Source organism: Pelophylax lessonae (genome assembly GCF_965119305.1).
Source record: "Pelophylax lessonae genome assembly, chromosome: 3".
Lineage (NCBI taxonomy): Eukaryota > Metazoa > Chordata > Amphibia > Anura > Ranidae > Pelophylax > Pelophylax lessonae.
The window spans coordinates 86,357,215-86,378,815 of NC_138770.1; the positions used below are offsets into that span (position 1 = coordinate 86,357,215).

A 21,601-nucleotide genomic window follows, 5' to 3' on the forward strand; every position below is an offset into this window, starting at 1 on the left:
GGCACTGAGACTCTGTTCTCCCGCACCCCCTTTTGTAATTTCTCCTATCTCACACCGGGTATACTCCGTTATCCCTCATCCCCCCGCTGTTTTTTTTTTTCTCTCCCCTTCCCCGTCTCCTACTTATTCTCCTCTTGCCCTTTCTTCTTATTCTCTCTTCACTTCTATGTCTGTTGTTCCCCTCTCTCTACCGGCTATACAGTCCATTATCTGTTGATTAGTAGGGATCCCCCTTCCCCTTTGGTCGCATGTAGCACCTAATCTCCATCCAACCTGGCTAACTATCCCCAATGCCTAGTGCCACTGTGGCACATGATACTACCTCTGTATAATTTCTTTTGGCTTAGGTTCTTGACTCATGCTTTAACTCACATAATAACTGCTGCTCGACCGGTGATATATGTTACTTGCATTGATTGGATCCCCTCGAACTCAAGCTAGAGTATAGCCAAGTTTGTTGTTAAATGTGATGTTCTCCTTTGTGCACATTTACCTGCTTTCTGCAATGTTATTTGTAAACCCTGCATATTTTTTTTTTGCTTTTCTCAATAAAATGTTTATGGAAAAAAAAAAAAAAAAAAATTACCCCCATACATTGAAATTCAGTAAAAAAGTGCTCCCTTATGCTGGTAGTCAGCAGAAAAAAGCACCATTACATTTTTAGTCAGTGGAGAAATGTCACTTACATTGGTGGTCAATAGTGAAGCACCCCTTTACATGAGTAACGAAATGCTCCTTACACTGGTGGTCAATAGAGACTTGCCCTAATACAAGTGGTCACTCAAGAAATCACCCCTTACATTGGTAGTCCATAAAAAAAGTGCTTAATTATGATGGTTGTCAATGGAGAAGTGCTTCCTTTCGATAGTGGTCAGTTGAAAAATATCACCATACATTGGTGGTCAGCAGAGAAATATACCATTTATTGGTAGTCAGTAGAGAAATGCCCCTTAACACTGGTAATGACTAGTGAATAGAGAAATGCCCCTTATACTAGTGGTCAATGGAGACTTGACCTAATATACTGTAGGTGGTCACTCAAGAAATGACCCTTACATTGGAAGTCAATAAAAAAGTGCTCCATTACACTGGTGGTCAGTGGAGAAATGCCCACTTGCACTTGTGGTCAGCAGAGAAATGCCCCCTTACATTGGTGGTTAGAGTTGGGTGAACGGTTTGCAATGATGTAAATGTAATCTCAGATCCTTCATCCTTCACATCACAGTCACATTAATACATCAGTATTCTCAGTCCCCCCTGCACACCAATCCCCTTCATATGACCCTCCCTCCTTTACATTTCTGTCCTCAGACTGCCTTTATATCTCCCCCCTCCTCCTTCATATTCCTGTCCTCAGCCCCCCCTTAATTCACCCCCTCCTCCTTCACATTCTTGTCCTCAGCAACCCCCCCCCCCCCATATACTACCCCCTCCTTCTTCCATTCCTGTCCTGGCTTCCCTTCATATCAACCCCTCCTCCTTCACAGTCCTGTCCTCAGCCCCCCTTTAAATCATCCCCTTCTCCTTCACATCCCTGTCTCCAGACCCCCTTTATATTACCCCCCTCCTCCTTCCATTCCTGTCCTGGCTTTCTTTCATATCACCCTCTCCTCCTTCAGAGTCCTGTCCTCAGCCCCCCTTTATATCACCCCCTCCTCCTTCACATTTCTGTCTCCAGACCCCCTTTATATCACCCCCTCCTACTTCACATTCCTGTCTCGAGACCCCCTTTATATTACCCCCTCCTCCTTCACATTCCTGTCTCCAGACCCCCTTTTTATCACCCCCTCCACCTTCACATTCCTGTCCTCAGCCCCCCTTTATATCACCCCCTCCTCCTTTACATTCCTGTCCTCAGCCCCCCTTTATATCACCCCCTCCTCCTTCACATTCCTGTCCTTATCCCCCCTTTATATCACCCCTCCTCCTTCACATTCCTGTCCTCAGCCCCCCTTTATATCACCCCCTCCCCCTTCACATTCCTGTCCTCAGCCCCCCTTTATATCACCCCTCCTCCTTCACATTCCTGTCCTTATCCCCCCTTTATATCACCCCTCCTCCTTCACATTCCTGTCCTCAGCCCCCCTTTATATCACCCCCTCCTCCTTCACATTCCTGTCCTCAGCCCCCCTTTATATTACCCCCTCCTCCTTCACATTCCTGTCTCGAGACCCCCTTTATATCACCCCCTCCTCCTTCACATTCCTGTCCTCAGCCCCCCTTTATATTACCCCCTCCCTCCTTCACATTGCTGTCCTCAGGCCCTTTTATATCACCCCCTCTTCCTTCACATTCCTGTCATCAGCCCCCCTTTATATCACCCCCTTCCTCCTTCACATTCCTGTCCTCAGCCCCCTTTATATGACCCTTTCCTCCTTCACATTCCTGTCCTGGCTTCCCTTCATATCACCCCTACATTCCTTTTAAATTCCAGTCCTCAGCTCTCTTTCATAAAGTATCACCCCCCCCCTTCACATTCCTGTCCTCAGCCCCCCTTTATATCAGCGCCCCCCATCCCCGCGTGCTCGCACACAGAAGCAAACGCATACGTATGTCGCACCCACACATGTGAGGTATCACTGCAAATGTTCAAGCGAGAGCAACAATTCTAGCCCAAGACCTTCTCTGTAATCCTAAACTAGTAACCTGTAAGTACCGAAGTTTGGCCCCATTCCAGCAGTGTACGCAATTTTAAAGCGTGACATGTTCGCTATCTATTTACTCAGTGTAACATCATTCACATTATACAAACCATTTGGGCTAACTTTAGTGGTTTGCTTTTTTTTTTAATTAATTAAAAAAAAAAAGTGTTTGAAAAATGGCTGTGCAAATTCCGTGTGAAATAAAAAGTTACAACAACCACCATTTTATTCCCTAGGGTCTCTGCTAAAAAAAAACATAGATAGATTGGGGGTTCTGAGTAATTTTCCAGCAAAAAAATTATGATTTTTACATGTAAGAGAGTCCGGTATGCCACAATAGGTCCGGTATGGAAGTGGTTAAAGCGGAGTTCCGGGCACAAAATCTGTATTTTTTTTTTGTGCCCCTCCGCTAGCTACACATAACCTGAAAAGGAATTGGATAGTTATTTTTTTTTTTTCTGTATACTCACCTTGTAATCGAAGATCGTAAATACTCACCTCAGGGTACTTCCTCCTCCAGCGCCGAAGCTCACCCCGTCACTTCCTGCCTCGCGATGATTCCTGGGAGCTGAACGTCATCGCTCCCAGGAATCAATGCGACGGCACCGGCCCCGCATGTCACTTCCGGGCGACGCTGTTTAGGAATGCGGCGCCACACCGGAAGTGACGAGAGAGGCCGGTGCGGCGCATTCTGGGAGAAGAAGACGCGGAAGAAGACACCGAAGAGGACCGCGCCGGCTTCAGCTGCCCACAAGAGAGATGGAAACGCTGTGGAAGAAATTTTCAAAGTAAGTATTTCTTCTTGCAGGTAAGTGCGAACCGGGACAGATCAGAGGCTAGCCATTGTGGAATGTACTAGCCCTGACTGTCCCGGGGGTATGTTCATTAAAAAATGAGATCTGTGCCCGGAACTCCGCTTTAAAGTAGACTGCCACCAATGTGGTTTCAGAACAACAAGTTGCCATATATTATATTTTTGTTCTTGTGTTTAGATATACTTTAATTTGTGAATTTAGGAATCATATAAATGTACTCTTAATTGTACACAGATTAGCTAAACGTGTTGCAGTTCATCTTCATATCATGCTTGGTCTGGTGATTCCAAAATATATGTGTAAAGTCTCTATATCATCGGCCAGATAAATATAAAGTAATTTTTCACATATTCATGATCCAGTATCACACACGGGACACAGCACAAATTGTATGACTATTAGGACACCGTGTGAACCCAACTCCTGACTTTAGGTCCAACTTTGTCCCCCGAGGAGCTTGGAAAGTGAAGTTCTGTAGAAGTCTCACAAAGAACATAAACAATTCCATTTTGGCCAATGTCTCACCAGCACAGCTTCTTTTACCTAGTAAATATAAAAAATATATTATAAGGTTATTTGTATATGAATTCTGTATCTGCTACTGTACTTAATAAGAATATTGGGGTTTACTGAGGAGTTCAGTGGCCACATAAACCTAAGCCTCCATTCACATTAGGTCGCTCCGACTTAGGGGGCGACCTGTGAAGTCGCGTGCAGCGCGACTTCGGCACGACTTGCACGGACTTCACATAATGGAAGTCAATGAAAGTCACCTCCAGGTCGCCCCGAAGTAGTACAGGACCCTTTTTCTAAGTCGGAGCGACTTGTGTCTCTCCTATTAGAACGGCTCCTGTACTACACAATGGGAGCGTGAGGACTGCGACTTGTCAGGCTGACAAGTCGCGGTCCAAGTCGTACCAGTGTGAATGCGGTGTCATACAACTATACAAGTTACTCTAAAGTGAGTCCAATATGCCCGATGACTACAGGCGATACATTATTTATTTTACACTTATTGAAATATTAGCACACAAGAGATATACACCCTTCAATTTAGCAGCAGCTGAAAAACATCAATTATAAGGTCAGTTAATATTTTAGCAAGGGTTCCCAAAGACCAGAAATGTATTTCAAGGGTTCCTCTGTGTTGCCAAGGTTGAGAAAGGCTGTAATAATTGTTACATTAGAAGAAAAAGAAACACACAATATGGATTGAATTTGAGGATTATATAGACAGTCAAAGAGGCATCACTACAGATACAGTGGGTACGGAAAGTATTCAGACCCCCTTAAATTTTTCACTCTTTGTTATATTGCAGCCATTTGCTAAAATCATTTAAGTTCATTCTTCTTCCTCATGAATGTACACATAGCACCCCATACTGACAGAAAAACACAGAATTGTTGACATTGTTGCAGATTTATTAAAAAAGAAAAACTGAAATATCACATGGTCCTAAGTATTCAGACCCTTTGCTGTGACACTCATATATTTAACTCAGGTGCTTTCCATTTCTTCTGATCATCCTTGAGATGGTTCTACACCTTCATTTGAGTCCAGCTGTGTTTGATTATACTGATTGGACTTGATTAGGAAAGCCACACACCTGTCTATATAAGACCTTCCAGATCACAATGCATGTCAGAGCAAATGAGAATCATGAGGTCAAAGGAACTGCCTGAAGAGCTCAGAGACAGAATTGTGGCAAGGCACAGATCTGGCCAAGGTTACAAAAAGATTTCTGCTGCACTTAAGGTTCCTAAGAGCACAGTGGCCTCCATAATCCTCAAATGGAAGACGTTTGGGACGACCAGAACCCTTCCTAGAGCTGGCCGTCCGGCCAAACTGAGCTATCGGGGGAGAAGAGCCTTGGTGAGAGAGGTAAAGAAGAACCCAAAGATCACTGTGGCTGAGCTCCAGAGATGCAGTCAGGAGATGGGAGAAAGTTGTAGAAAGTCAACCATCACTGCAGCCCTCCACCAGTTGGGGCTTTATGGCCCGACGGAAGCCTCTCCTCAGTGTAAGACACATGAAAGCCCGCATGGAGTTTGCTAAAAAACACCTGAAGGACTCCAAGATGGTGAGAAATAAGATTCTCTGGTCTGATGAGACCAAAATAGAACTTTTTGGCCTTAATTCTAAGCGGTATGTGTGGAGAAAACCAGGCACTGCTCATCACCTGTCCAATACAGTCTCAACAGTGAAGCATGGTGGTGGCAGCATCATGCTGTGGGGGTGTTTTTCAGCTGCAGGGACAGGACGACTGGTTGCAATCGAGGGAAAGATGAATGCGGCCAAGTACAGGGATATCCTGGACAAAAACCTTCTCCAGAGGGCTCTGGACCTCAGACTGGACCGAAGGTTTACCTTCCAACAAGACAATGACCCTAAGCACACAGCTAAAATAACGAAGGAGTGGCTTCACAACAACTCCGTAACTGTTCTTGAATGGCCCAGCCAGAGCCCTGACTTAAACCCAATTGAGCATCTCTGGAGAGACCTAAAAATGGCTGTCCACCAACGTTTACCATCCAACCTGACAGAACTGGAGAGGATCTGCAAGGAGGAATGGCAGAGGATCCCCAAATCCAGGTGTGAAAGACTTGTTGCATCTTTCCCAAAAAGACTCCTGGCTGTATTAGATCAAAAGGGGGCTTCTACTAAATACTGAGCAAAGGGTCTGAATACTTAGGACCATGTGATATTTCAGTTTTTCTTTTTTAATAAATCTGCAACAATGTCAACAATTCTGTGTTTTTCTGTCAGTATGGGGTGCTATGTGTACATTCATGAGGAAGAAGAATGAACTTAAATGATTTTAGCAAATGGCTGCAATATAACAAAGAGTGAAAAATTTAAGGGGGTCTGAATACTTTCCGTACCCACTGTATATCTAGTCAAATTCATGAAATACATTAATCCCTGTCCATTGCTGTTTCATGATACACCCAACTAGACCAATGCATGATCTATATTACATTTTTTAGAAATGTCAGGATGTGTTACTTAGGCCGGCCATAGACAGTTCAAATCTCAAACGGTTCAGCAGGAACCAGCAACCAGCCGAGATTCGAATCGTGTGTAGGCAGGCTGAATGTACCAAGTTGATCGATCAACTTGGGTACAACCGGCCTGCCAGATTCACTTGTGATTATCACTAGTGGCTGCTATAGCCGCTAGTATTAATCACTGTCTTCTCCCAGAGGTGACGGCTTCTCCCCACCGTGAGCAGACAATGGCTCAGCAGGAGAGATTCCCCTGTCAGCACTGTCTGTGTTGATGGGTGATTCATGAAAATTTATTTGCTGCAACCAGTGGTTGCAGTAAAGAAATTTGCACCGTCTATGGCCTGCATTACACATATATAAACTCCAGGAAGTGCAATAACCAAGACATCATTATTACATTATTAAATACAGCAGGATCGCCTCCTCAACGCTTGAAAGCTGCTGCTTAGCCGTACCCTGAAAAGCCACCTAGAGATTTTCAGAGAATGGACTAGTGTGATCTTGGAATGGGTGAAGGGTTTAGCTTAAGCACTGAGCGCTGCACAGTGCATTCACAGGGCGCAGTGCAAGCTAGTTGTTAAGGAGAGGGGCCAGGAAGTCAGCAGCAGCGTCCTTAACAACCGATTAGTCATCAGCTGTCAATGGGTTTCCCCGCTGACAGCTGAATAAATAAAAAAAGACAGTTAAAACATAAATTAAAAAATGGAGTGGGCCCCCCCCCCCTCCATACCAGGCCCTTTGGGTCTGGTATGGATTTTAGGGGGAACCTCATGTCAAAATAAAAAAAAAACTGCGTGGGTCCCCCCCCAAAATCCACACCAGACTCTTATCCGGGCATGCAGCCTGGCAGTTCAGGAAAAGGGGTACAAGCGAGAGCCACCCCCTCCTGAACCTTACCAGGCCACATGCCCTCAATATGGGGGTGGGTGCAGAGCCTCGCCACCAAAAGCACCTTGTCCCCACATTGATGGAGACAAGCTGCTTTGGGGTAGGGAGGCAGAGTTCCCCCGACCCAAAGCACCCACCCCCCCATGTTGAGGGCATGTGGCCTGGTATGGTTCAGGAGGGGGGTCACTCACATGTCCCCCCTTCCCTTACCTGCCAGGCTGCATGCCTGGATAAGGGTCTTGTATGGATTTTGGGGGGGAGGGACCCCACGTCATGTTTTGTTTAAATTTTGCTGTTGTTTTATTTTTTTTAATAGCCGGGTGCTGGTATTTGTAACCGTGAGTCAAATTTAAAATGCGATTTGACTCTTTTTTTTTTTCTTTATGAATGTCATTTTGGCTGCAGGAGGTTCTATATATGCTACAGATGGGCCACTTTACAGGCAGACTAAGGTGACCCCCCCCCCCCCCCAGGCACTAGATTTAAAGGAATTTCATTTGCCCACCCCAGATTTCAATTTATTGCAACTCCCTCCTCATTGGATTACCCTTACATAGATTATCCCCCCTTCAATCCATAATGAATGCTGCTGCAAGACTTATCCACCTTACCAACCGTTCAGTGTCCTCCACCCCTCTCTGCCAATCCCTTCATTGGCTTCCACTCACCCAACGAATACAATTCAAAGTGCTAACAATTGTTTACAAAGCCATCCACAACTCTGCCCCCTGCTACATCACTAACCTGATCTCAAAATATCAACCAAGCCGCTCTCTTCGGTCCTCCCAAGACCTCCTGCTCTCTAGCTCCCTTGTCACCTCTTCCCATGCTCGCCTCCAGGATTTCTCCAGAGCTTCTCCCATTCTTTGGAACTCTCTACCCCAATCTGTCCGACTGTCCCCTAATCTATCCATCTTTAGACGATCCCTGAAAACCCTTCTCTTTAAAGAAGCCTACCTGGCTACTAACTAATAACACTGTTTCACTTGCTCCATCAGCTCATCCCCCACAGCTATTGCCTTTTGTATCAATTGACCCTCCCTTTTAGATTGTAAGCTCTAACGAGCAGGGCCCTCTTATTCCTTTTGTTCCAAATTGTATTGTAACTGTAATGTCTGCCCTCATTTTGTTAATCGCTGCGCAAACTGTTGGCGCTATATAAATCCTGTATAATAATAATAATAATTTAAAGGAATTTCTCATTTTTATTGTTGCACTTTATGCATAATTAAAAAAATTACTGCTGCCTGTTTTTAATTTTCTGTTTCAAGTATTTTATTGAATAATGCAAGTAAGTAACAACGTTTGACATACAGTATAATGCGAGGTAATGTAAACAAAGCTCGGTAACAGAGCATGACCAATAACTGTAACTACAGCAAATCGTTAGGGTTAGTAGACTAGGGGCGGTAAAATGGGTGGTCACGAGAGAGTAGTAATTGGCATCGCCAACCCATCGGCACCCCATATAGGGAGCACACTGTGCCTAGGTGGGGAGGCAAAACCAACCAATTGTTAAACTAAAAGGGGGCAGTACCCAAGTCTACCGTACCGTGTGGGAAGAGGCAGGGGGATGAGAGGAACCTCACGGGTATCTACCAAACAGGAAAAACATGGGCTACAGTCAGCCAGAATGATGGAACAAGTCGATCAGGTAACCTGTAAACTGTAGTTAAAATGACAAGGTAGAACAAACTCAGAAGTTGTAGGTGCTACAACATATGTATGCAGAAGGAAGAAAGCAGGGTGGAGGGGGGAGAAGGGGGAACAGGAGGGGACAAGGATAAAATGGGGGAGGGGTAGACAGAGGGGAAAGAGGAAGGAGAAGGATCGCCGGGGGGGGCCAGTACATAAGAAGTGAAGGTATTGGGTCCCCAGGTATGGTTCAGGGCAGCAATAGGGAGCTATCAAAGTTGGGGGGAAGAAAATTGTCAACCCAAGGTTGCCAGATTCTATCATACTTCTCGACTGTATCCGTCAGAACAGCATTGATTTTGGCGTGAATCATAGCGTTGGTGATTCAGTGTTTCACGTCAGTCAAAGGCAGATGTGGGGATTTCCACGCTTTCGCAATGGTTTGTTTAGCCGCCGTTGTGACCTGTATTTAATTTTCATTGATACATGTCACTCAGGGCAGTACCCAGACCCCCATACCCCTTTTATGGCCGATTACTTGCATATAAGCCTTCAAAATGGCCACCTATGATTTTTTTCTGTTCAGCTCCCATAGACTTCAATGGGGTTCGCAGTTCAGGTTAGAACGTTTCCCCTGTTTGGGAGTTCTGCTGCGAACCGAAGGGGGGTGTTCGGACCCATGTCTAGTGTGAACCTAGCGCAACCGACTCCTGAGTAGCAGTAAAACCCCACTGGAATTCCAATCATGTTCCACGCAATCTAAAACTAAAAAAATAAAGACAGATTTGGCTAGATATAAACCAGGGATCCTCAAACTACGGCCCTCCAGCTGTTGCGGAACTACACATCCCATTGTAAAATTTTGACATTCACAGACAAGACTAGGCTTGATGGGAATTGTAGTTCCTGAACAACTGGAGGGCCATCGTTTGAAGACCCCTGATATATACTTTATAGATGAACTCTAGCCTTACCTGCATTTTTCCACAGGTTTCTCTCTTGTACTGAGGAGACTTAATCTGATTTCATAGCTCACTGTGGACAGCTTGTAGTGTGCATTAGAAGCCTTAGCAAGTCACATAGGGGGTTATTTACTAAAACTGTATATTCTGGCGCAACTGTGCATAGAAATCAATTAGCTTCCAGGTTTTATTGCCAAAGCTTAACTGAACAAGCTGAAGTTAGAAGCTGATTGACTACCATGCGCAGCTGCACCAGATTTTTGACTCTCCAGTTTTTTGTAAATCACTGGTTTGGACACCCCTGCGCATACTGTCTCTGGGCTATCTCTTTCATTCACTGAAATTTAGTTGTGTGCATTACATAGGGTGGTCTGCATGCAAATGCTCTCTGCCTAGAAATGAACACTTCTCCAGACTGACACCCTCTCATTAAGGTAATTTAATATTTATATAAATCATTCCAAGAGCTTGCCCACTGCTTGCACTCCCTGAGGCACGGTGCACCCTGCAACCTCTCCCTTCTATGAAGGCTGTGTTTCATACATGATGATGGGTCTAAATAAAGGTATGCAAGAAAAACTGCAAGTTTTTTTTTTACCTTTTTTTAGCATGTTGATGGGGGTAAGGGGAACCAGGAAAGGCAAAATAAAAAAAAATAAACCTTAGCTTTTGCTCACCAGCTGAAAATGGGATAAAGGCTTCTTTCTTCAAGAAATTTCCACTAGCGTCCAGAAAATGTTCAGGATAAAACTCATTTGGTCTCTTAAAGTGGGCATCATCAAACAGCACGGATGTTAGCAATGGAAGTACATGTGTCCCCTGAAAAATATTAACATTCAATTTGTTATAATATTATAGCACTGTCTCTGAAGGGCTTGCTGTGTGTTGACTTCTTAGATCTCACTCTGATTACCTGCAGACAGTCCTTCCTGGTGTCTCCCTTCCAGTCAGCTCTGCAGAACCTCTGGGTTCTGCTTCTTTCTGACTTTCTGGCCCTCAGGTCGACTACCCAAGTCCGCATGGCAACTTCTACAGAGAAGGGAAAGCCACCCTGCTCTCCAGCCAAAGACCCCCAACACATGTACCCCTGGCATTTATACAGTCACCCAGCATGCAACGAGGCACTTTCCTCTGCCAATAGCCAGGGCTGTAACAATGACTGTGCCCTCACTTGTCATGTTTCCTCCCACTGTCCAATATGCCTCCCTATTGGACCAGTGTGAAATATGCAGACAAGCTGAGCTGCACCTGAGCATCATGAGCAGACCCTATCAATAGATCCTACACCCCGGTAGGCAGAGAGCACTCTAAATTTACCTAGAAATCTTCCTGGTAAGCAGAAAGACTCAATAACTATACTCTCTTCTAGCACCTACCTAGGAGGGTACTACAATACTATACAAAGTAGTCCAATAAAGTAGATTATTCTATGGATATGTTTTATGGTTCAATGTTTTCATTAAGGTTTATCAAAAAGAAAAAGAACAAAGGAGAACAGTATCTGTCATATATCAGTGCATAATAAGGCATATATTTCGGTGGTTACAGATAACAGAACAGAAATAACAAGCATATTAAAACAACTTACATATTACTAAGAGCTAAAGTAAAGGGTGAAGGGCATTATCTTCCTCCCCCAGACACCCCATCTGGGAACATACTGTGTCTTGAGAGTGAGACAACACAGCCAACCCTTATGTCTCAATGTTCTTCATTGAAGGTTTACACATATGAGGGGTATACATTTAGGAAAAGGGTAAACAGGTGCTTAAGCGGCTCAGTAGAGATAAGGAATGGAGAATACAGCAGTAATGAAAACGAGTACAATCAGGTACATGCATTGTGCATTATATAGACCCAAACTGTATAATTTTTACAGCAGCGGGTTAGGGGTAAGAAGACAGTAAGTGTTACATCTGTGGCAATGAGGAAATACGACTATTGGGGTAAATACAGTAGATGTCATATATTGGAGGAATATAGATGTGCTAGCCAGGAGTCCAATAGTGAATTGAACTTTGTCAGGGAGTCATTCTTCATAGCGAACATCTGTTCGAAGGAACAGCTTCTATTTACCTCTCTGGTGACATCTGATATGTTCAGGATGTCTAGGGAGCCCCAGTGGCTCGTTAAATTGAGCTTAGCTGACAGAAGTATGTGTACTACAATGGCCCTGGTTTTACGGGGGATATTCATAATGTTGAGATGCAGGAGTGCTTGCTCAGCCAAAGGAAGAGTAGGGTGCTAGGTGAATTCGGAGACTATTTTAAAAATCTGATTCCAGTACGATCTAACAGATTTGCAATACCACAGTATATAAATGAGGGAACCTGTGGAGTCGCAATTTCTCCAGCATTTATTGGAGTTGCTGGGCGAAATTTTCAATAATTTATAAGGTGGAAACGTTTGACGTCGGAGACTCCGCCCAAACGTCACTTCCGGTTGTCGACCGTGGAACGCGGAAGCATCCCGGCGCGCACTGTGGTTTCTGATCTCGATCATCTATACGAGTGAGTTATCTACACCTTGTGTATCATCTGTATATTGCATTTATTCACCATGGGGCTTTCTTCCTCCTATGTGAGCATCTAGGCCATTTGCCACCTGGCCCACGCCTGCTCCCCACAACGAAGAGGAACCCCCTACAACCCGATATACAGGTCGTATCAGCTAAACACCACCTAGTGGCCACTTATGGACTTTACACCCTAACGTCCTTTTATTATTATTTTTTCACAGTTTATGTGGCACGTTTATTTATTCATTTATTTTCACATATCAGCAACTTGGTTTACACGCCTATGGTAGTGGGTTGATTACACTCACGGTATTTATTCATCTCCACTGTTCGGTATTTATTTTGATTTATGTGTATATACACCTTGTATTTTTTTATTTTCACTTATATTATTTCGGCACAATTTCACTAGTAGTTGGGTCATCACACCCCACATTCCCTTTCACGCCGCTTGGGGCATTTTCTAAGAATTTTATAGGTAGCGCCAACACCAATCATTATAATTTATTTAGTATGATGGTGTTTAGATAATGTATTCAGCACTTGAATAGTTGTCTGAATAGAGGGGTAGAGGGATGTGGTTGTTTGAGTGTAGAGGAGAAAAGCTATTATAGGTATTCTGTAGTGTTTAGAGGGTAGAAGAGAATTTTCCATAAGGGACCATACATTTTGTGGATTTGGGGACCACCAGTATCGAGTTTGGTCCAGTATTGAAGCTAGGTAGTAGTGATATCTATCAGTGAGTGATAACTCACCTAAATCGTATAGAGGTGGCACATTTTGTTTTTTTACCTCTCCATATAAAGTTAAGGATCAAAGAGCGTGTTTTAGAGAAGAAGGAGTAAGGAATGGAGATAGGGATTGTACAAAAGAGGTATAACAGTTTAGGCAGTATTATCATTTTAAACAGATTTATTCTACCAGTTACAAACAGTTCCAGTTTGGATAAAGAGGTCAGTTCCCCAGTAAGTTTCCCTAGAAATATTTGGAAATTGCACGTATAAGCTTTGGCTGAGTCCTTGGGAATAGGAATTCCTCCATATTTAACCACTTCCCGACCACCCGCTGCCTTTTTACTGCGGCAGGGTGGCTCTCCTGCGCAAACCGACGTAGACCTACATCGGTCGTGCGCAGGAAGCTAGGGGGTGCCGATGCAGCAGGCAGGTGCCTCCGATTACCGCCTGACATCCGCGATCGTTCCCTGCTGAGAGAGAAGGACGGTCAGCTGTTGTAGACACAGCTGACCGTTCTTCTCCCTGGAATGATCATAGCGTGCCTGTGATCCTTCTATATAGGATCACATGTCTCTATGGTCATGTCAGAAGCCACGCCCCCCCACAGTTAGAACCACTCCCCTAGGCTCACATTTAACCCCTTGATCACCCACAGGGTTAACCCCTTCCCTGCCAATGGCATTATTACAGTAACAGTGCATATTTTTAGCACTGATTACTGTAGTAATATCACTGGTACCCCCAAAAGCATCAAAAATGTCAGTTAGGGATCTAATCTGTCCGATGCAATGTCACAGTCCCGCAAAAAAACGCAGATCGCCGCCATTAATAGTAAAAAAAAAAAAAAACAGAACAATAAAAATGCCAAATCTTTCCCGTAGTTAGTAAGACGCAATAACTTTTGCGCAAACCAATCAAAATACGCATATTGCGATTTTTTTTTACCACAAATATGTAGCAGAGAACAAATTGGCCTAAAATTTAAAAAGATTTAGATTTTTACTTTTTTTTTTTGAGAATGTCAATATAGCAGAATGTGAAAAATATTGTTTTTTTTTTTCAAAATTGTCGCTCTTTTTTTGTTTATAGCGCAAAAAATAAAAATTGCACAGGTGATCAAATACCTCCAAAAGAAAGCTCTATTTGTGGGGAAAAATGGACATCAATTTTATTTGGGTACAGCGTTGCACGACCGCGCAATTGTCCGTTAAAATAATGCAGTGCTGAATCGCAAAATAGGGCCTGGTCAGGAAGGGGGCAAATCCTTCCGGTCTTAAAGTGGTTAAAGGTGCATTGGCCCAGGAAAATTGGAATTGTTTCGTAATAGCATTTTTAAGAGATGGTGAAATGTTAAGACCCAAGATTTGACATTTACTTTCATTAATTTTGTAGTACGAGACCAAGCTAAAGGTATGTAGTAGCCTTTGTAGCTCCTGAAGTGTACGAAGTGGATTAGTGACTATCAGAGAGTCCAATTTTATTCTGTGTGGGGCTGTAGTATGGTAAGCAACGGGTTAAGTTGCTGTCTGCAAAATGTTACAATACTATGTATATGTCTGGGAGCTGGGTGTGGCTGAAGTTCAGTTCATGCGTGGTGTTCAGTGAATAAAGAAGCAACCTGTACAGCCTGGCCTGTGTTAATACACTACATTTTGGCGACGAGGATGGCTAGCTTTCTGGATTTACCGGCTATCGGACCGTTTGATGTTTCTGGAGACCACACTAGTCTCTCACAGCGCTGGGAAAAGGGAAGAAGGGATTTCAGCTCTATGTTGTAGCCACAGGAGTGACTGCACCTGCTCAGAAGAGAGCAATGCTGCTGCATCTAGCTGGATCACAAGTTCAGGACATTTTTGAAACCCTGGGAGCAACAGGGGATGATTCGGAACTATGAGACAGCCATGAATAGACTGAGTGAGTACTTTGAGCCAAAGAAAAATATTCCCTATGAAAGATATAAGTTTAGACAGGCTGTGCAAGAACCGGGAGAAACCACAGACAGTTATGTGACTAGGCTGAAATATCTGGCAAAGTCTTGTGATTTTGGGACTGTAACTGAGGAGATAATCAGAGATCAGTTCATAGAGAAATGCACATCTGTGCACCTCAGGAGGAGATTATTGAGAGAACCTAGTCTCACACTTACTAGTCTGCAGGAGATTGCAAGAGCCATTGAACTGTCTGAGCTCCAGGCTCTGCATATTGAAACCAAAGACACTGCATCTGTCAATACAGTCTCCAAACCTACCTATAATAATAGGAACCCCTGGAGTAGAAAAGAGAGTTTTCCGAAGAGGACTTTACATATAACCTGCAGTAAATGTGGCAGAGAGGGACACACATGTCAGGACTGCACTGTGGTACAGAATAAAATGTGCTATGCTTGTGGAAAGACAGGTCATTTTGCAGCTGTGTGTAGAAGTACAACCAGAGATAACAAACACAAAGGACCATCAGCACAAGTAAATGTTATAGCTGAGGATAAAGAGAGTGCTTCCGACTGTGAATTTATATTCTCCCTGTGTTCTCTGCAAGCTGGGACATTAACCATTAAGATTGGAAATACAGATGTGTCAGTGCTGATTGACTCTGGAGCTACATGCAATGTTATGGACTTAGCTTCTTGGTACAGTCTTAAAGGCAGAGAAAATCACCTTAAATTGTAACACCACTAAACAGATTTATACTTATGGCTCCAGTACACCACTACAACTTAAAGGAAAATTCTATACCCCTGTGCAAACACATGAGACTGGTCCTCCATTGCAGACCGAATTCTATGTTGTAGATGGCACAGGGTCGCCTCTGCTTGGTCGTCAAACCGCTATGGCACTGGGAGTGTTAAAGATTGTCCTTGATGTAGGCAGCGCAAGAGTGAATATTGTGTCTCCTGCTATTTCCGCATTGAAAGAGGAATGTAAAGATTGCTTCTCTGGGTTTGGAAAATTAAAGGATTTTCAGTTGGAGCTTCACATTGATCCACATGTAAAGCCTATTGCACAGCCAGTACGCAGACTTCCTTATAGCCTGAGATCACTTGTTGAGCACAAACTGGCAGAGCTGCTAGACCTTGACATTATCGAACCTGTGGATGGACCCACTCCGTGGGTATCGCCGTTAGTTGTTGTACCAAAAGGCACAGATATTCGGATTTGTGTGGACATGAGATGTGCTAACCAAGCTGTGCAGAGAGAGAGACATCCAATTCTCACTATTGAAGATGTTCTACATGCAATGAATGGGGCAAGTGTCTTCAGTAAACTGGATTTGAAATGGGGTTATCATCAGATTGAACTGACCCCAGCATCTAGAGTCATCACTACATTTGCAAGCCATAAAGGTCTTTTTAGATACAAGAGGTTGATGTTTGGCGTATCGTCAGCACCGGAGGCCTATCAACATGTGATTCAGCAAGTGCTACATGGTTGTGAAGGCACGCATAACATTTCTGATGATATAATTGTGTGGGGAACAAACACACAGGAGCACGATGAATGTCTCCGTGCTGTGCTAAATCGCTTGAAGGAGAAAGGATTAACATTAAATGAGAAGAAGTGCACATTTCAAATGAATAAAATGACTTTTCACTTCCGGTTCCGGCGCCGCATGGAGTAGGTGAGCGCTCTCCAGCTCCCGCGGCGTGCCCTCCGAAAATCGGCTAAAAAAACCTGCCCACAGCCCAGGATCAGCCTCGAATCCCCCTCCGGAGGTCCATCGACACCCAGGGACCCGGCGGTGCTGTTCTAAATCCGGCCGAATGGAGCGGTTCCTCGAGAAGGCCGCGTCCCGACCTCCGCCGGCCCCTCCGCAAATTGAGGCCCCGGTCTCGGCCTGCTCCGGCGCGGCCGCGGAGCTCCCAGCCATGGACATCACTCCGCCACAGCCGGGCACGACACAGCAGCCCCCTACACTGGCTCTCTCCTCTGCAGGGCTAGGCACCTCCACGGAGCAAATAGCTCAGGCTGTCGCAGCTCTGCTGAACCCCACCATTGCGGCCTCTGTGGAGAAAGCGGTGGCTGCTGGCATGGCCAGCATAAAGAAGGAGCTGGAGGCACATTATAAAAGGCTTAATGAGGCTGAATCCCGCTTATCCAATATCGAGGATGAGGTGTACCAAATGCAGGGAACTGAACAGGCTCAGGATAAGCTCAATCGCATCATCATGGATAAGTTGGAGGATCTGGAAAACCGATCGCGTCGGAGCAATCTGCGATTTATTGGGATTCCGGAGAACATTGCCCCCTCTGCCATTCCTGAACTTTGCGCAAAAAAAATCCCCGCTGCCTTGGGGCTACATGGTACGTGTGTGGTTGAACGGGCCCACAGGATGGGGCTATACTCCGAAGACCGTAAAACCCCGCGCCCGATCATTGCAAAATACCTGAATTATGCGGACAAGTCTGCTATCCTACAAAAATTCCGGCAGACTTCCAATTTCCAAATTGAGGGCATGAAAGTTCTAATATTTGCGGACTATTCTGTGGATGTCGCAAAAAGACGCAAAGCCTTTCAGACCGTATGCTCAAAACTGCACCAGGAACACTTGAAGTTCACCTTGGCCTATCCGGCGACGTTGCGCCTTCGTGCACCTAACGGCGACCAAATGGCGTTTCAGGATCCAGAGGAAGCGGAAGCTTTTGTTCGCTCACTTCGCCTGGGGGATCAGGGCCCCTCTTCTTCTTCATCTGCTAAAGCCCTTCCTTTTTCCAGACCGCTAGATCAAAGGAGCCCCAGTAAGGAACCTGCCAAACGGCAAAGATATGCCGATGTGGTCAGCTCTGGTCGCCCGAATGTTCACCGTTGATCTGACCCTCCCGACTGTCTCTGATTTGCACTACTGGGCCCATGTCTGGGCCTGTTCCCACTAGGACGTGGGCTTAGAGGACTCGGGGTACTCCCGTCATTCCCTCAGGTTTGATATCTATGTTGCTCTGTTTTATTGGCATGTCTCTTTTGTTTGTTCCGATGCCTAGGTATATCGTTTACTGTTTCATGTAATTTTACACTGTGTGCTCCTGCTCTTCTTCCGATTTGTACACCTCGGCTGCCCAGAATGCCAGAAGGGCTGGGTACCTGAGCCATACTGACCACTTGGACCGTGAAGTGGGTTTACTACCATGGTTTGACTCGGGGGCACGCTTGGTGGGCTGGGCTCCGTGTTGTACACATGCGGAAAAAAGAGAAGTTCTTACTGCTTACATTGTTATTCTGCCGTATTGCACTGTGTGTTTATGCCCGGTTTCCCCCTGTTTTCCTCCATTCCCTACCTTCTCCCCTCCCCCCAACGAAGGTGTGCTTCTATCCCCAGTATGCGAGCTCATGGTTCCGAGAGCTGTCTAAGGTCAGACTTATAATTCCGGAGTTTTACATAACATTGCCCCAGGGTGGGGCTAGGCCGACCCTGCATGCTTCTAGCATAATTCCCCTTTTTCCTGTCCCATGCCTATAGTGACGTGGAATGTTAAGGGCCTTCGATCCCCGGTTAAGAGGATGAAAGTCTTACGACATCTCAAACGGTTAAAGGCGGACATTGCTCTTATCCAGGAATCGCATCTGCCTGCGGAGGATATGAAGCGCATGGAGAAACTCTGGGTAGGCAAAATAGTAGGGTCACCTTCCTCCGGCCGCAAAGCCGGAGTGATGATACTGTTCCATAAGCGCCTCCCGGTGGAAATTCTTTCCACAGACACGGATAGCGAGGGGCGATATGCATCCGCACACATACGGCTTCATGACACTGAGTTAGTTATATCCAACATATATGCCCCGAATGTCCTGGACCACTCCTTCCACGCCACAATTGCGGCCCGGCTCCTCTCCCTTCCTGATGTCCCCCGTATAGTGGGCGGCGACTTCAACGCGGTAATGGACCCGGTTATGGATAAATCCACGCCCCGGCAGGGACTGCGCGACACCCTGCGAGCTGACCCCACTCCGCTAGCGTCGTTAATAGATTCACTCTCCCTGTCAGATGTTTGGCGTCACTCGCACCCCGCGGATCGGGAATACTCCTTCTACTCCCACCCCCATAAACGTTTTACTAGAATCGATTACCTGTTCTGCACGGACTCCCTCCTCCCCCTCCTGCGCGACGCCACCATACATGACATCGCGATCTCAGACCACTCCCCAGTTTCAGTATCTCTACCATTAGCGGAATCCCCCCCAGCCCCCCTAATTTGGAGGTTCCCTTCCTACCTTAAAGACAATTTGGATTTTGCCCTGTACCTTCGTCGTGAGGGGGTTCTTTACTGTTAGGGCTACAAGATTGTGGAATTGTCTACCACAAGAGGTGGTTTCTGCGGGTAGTATGGTGACTTTCAAAAGACTCTTAGACTTACATCTCAAGGATCAGGAGATTGAGGGCTATGTTAGATGATTACAGTCACACACACCTACACAGGTTGAACTGGATGGACTATTGTCTTTATTCAACCTCGCCTACTATGTAACTATGTGAGTGGGATGATTACTATGCGACGAATAAACAACACAGCAGCTCCCCTCTCCTCTTCTGGGAGGCGGGGAAGGCCTTCTTGAGAGGTCGTATTATTTCCTATGCGGCGGCTTTCAAACGGCACACGAATAGCAGCTACAAAACGGCTAGTGAACGGTTGGCGACGGCCCAGCGGGCACTGATACAGGCTGACACCCCCATGGTGCGCACGGCATGGCTTGAGGCTAAACGGGACTTTGACACTTGGGCAGATAGGGTTGAAATGATTCACAAAGCACATCTCGCGGCGACATTACACCGCTTCGGTAACAAGGCCGGGAAACTGCTTGCCCGGTTATGCAAGGGCCCGATGTCCACCACGCACATAGGCTCGTTACGGAACAAATCGGGAGTGGTGGACTCCACTCCGCAAGGGGTGCAGGGGATCATGCGCGATTTCTACGCCTCGCTGTACGCCTCCGAGGCCATGGACAGCTCAGTAGCTGATTTTTTCCTATCTGGGACTGAAATCCCCAAAATATCCGAAGAGCATTTAAATACACTTAACGCCCCGATCACGGCGGACGAGATTGCGTCGACTATAAAACATCTTGCAGCCAATAAGTCTCCGGGCCCCGATGGTCTTTCCGGGGAATTTTACAAATTAGTCTTCCCTGGTGTGATCCCGACTTTAGTGGACGTGTACTCTTCAATTTGGCACGGCGGACCCTATCTCCAGACGGGTAACCAAGCCATTATCAAGCTTCTCTCGAAGAAAGGGAAAGATCCGCTGGAGCCGGGCTCATACCGGCCCATATCCCTATTAAATCTTGATGTCAAGATCCTGTCTAAAATTGTAGCCACGCGCCTGGCCAATATCATGCCGCATCTGATCCACCCCGCGCAGTCTGGGTTCACCAAGGGTCGCTCGGCCACTGTTAACATAAGGAAGGTCCTGGTTGCTCTGGACCAGGCTCGCATACATCCTGGCCGAGACATGGCTATTGTGACTCTCGACGCCGAAAAGGCATTTGACAATGTCAACTTCCAATGGCTGAGTCGGGTTTTGCACAGCATGGGCTTTAGTGGACCCTTTGTGAATCTCATCACTTCCATGTATCTTACACCATCAGCCAGATTGTGTGTAGGGGGGGCGCTTACGGACGAGTTTAGATTACACAAAGGCACTAGACAAGGCTGCCCCCTATCGCCGCTGTTGTTTAACCTCGCTCTAGAACCCCTCTCCCGGTATCTACTGACCAGAGCCCCTCTCCATGGTATTCGCATAGGCTCTCAGGAGCTGCGCATATCCCTTTTTGCAGATGATGTTCTACTGTTTACCTCAAACCCCACAGAAGACATCCCCGTAATAGTTTCCACGTTCAACAGATTCAGACAGTGCTCGGGTCTCAAGATAAACTATTCTAAAAGCGAGATCCTCCCCTTGGGTACTGGCCCCCCTCGTCCATGGGAAAGGGAATCCCCATTTATGATTGCATCTAATCACATCACCTATCTGGGTATCAAGATAGGACGCACTCCGGCATCAATTTACACTCTGAACTACCCCCCCCTGTTGTCCAAAATAACGAAGGAACTGGAAAACTGGAAGGAACTGCCGCTGTCGCTTTTGGGGAGATGCCACCTTATTAAGATGGTTAGCTTTGCCCGCCTTCTCTATCTCCTGCAAACTCTTCCCCTATTAATCAGACATAAAGATGCGCAGACCCTGCAGAAAACTTTCTCCCGATTTCTATGGCGGGGAAGGAGACCGAGAATCTCGTATAACAAATTGCAACTCTCCAGAAGCGACGCGGGTATTAACTTGCCTAATCTGAGAATGTATAATCTGTCTTGTTTGCTCAGGGCTGCTCTGGACTGGGTATCTCAGACCTCACATTACTCCAATTATGAGCTTGAGTCTCAGATGGCCAGTCCATTCTCCCTAACTGCTCTCTTACA

General features: G+C 45.7%; 2 protein-coding genes across 3 annotated transcripts in view; both read right to left on the reverse strand.

Moving 5' to 3' along the window:
- The window catches only part of LOC309551312 (cytochrome P450 2K4-like), a 637,235-nt gene that overhangs the window by 238,058 nt on the left and 377,576 nt on the right, over positions 1-21,601 (reverse strand). The window lies entirely within an intron of this gene.
- LOC309551320 (cytochrome P450 2C14-like) overlaps positions 3,609-21,601 on the reverse strand; it is a 63,663-nt gene continuing 45,670 nt past the window's right edge. The window contains exons 9-10 of the mRNA XM_082251855.1: positions 10,629-10,770; positions 3,609-4,000 (exon numbers count right to left, since the gene is read on the reverse strand). Coding sequence (XP_082107981.1) covers positions 3,822-4,000; positions 10,629-10,770 — 321 coding nt within the window. The 3' untranslated portion in view covers positions 3,609-3,821. The remainder of the gene's footprint in view (positions 4,001-10,628; positions 10,771-21,601) is intronic.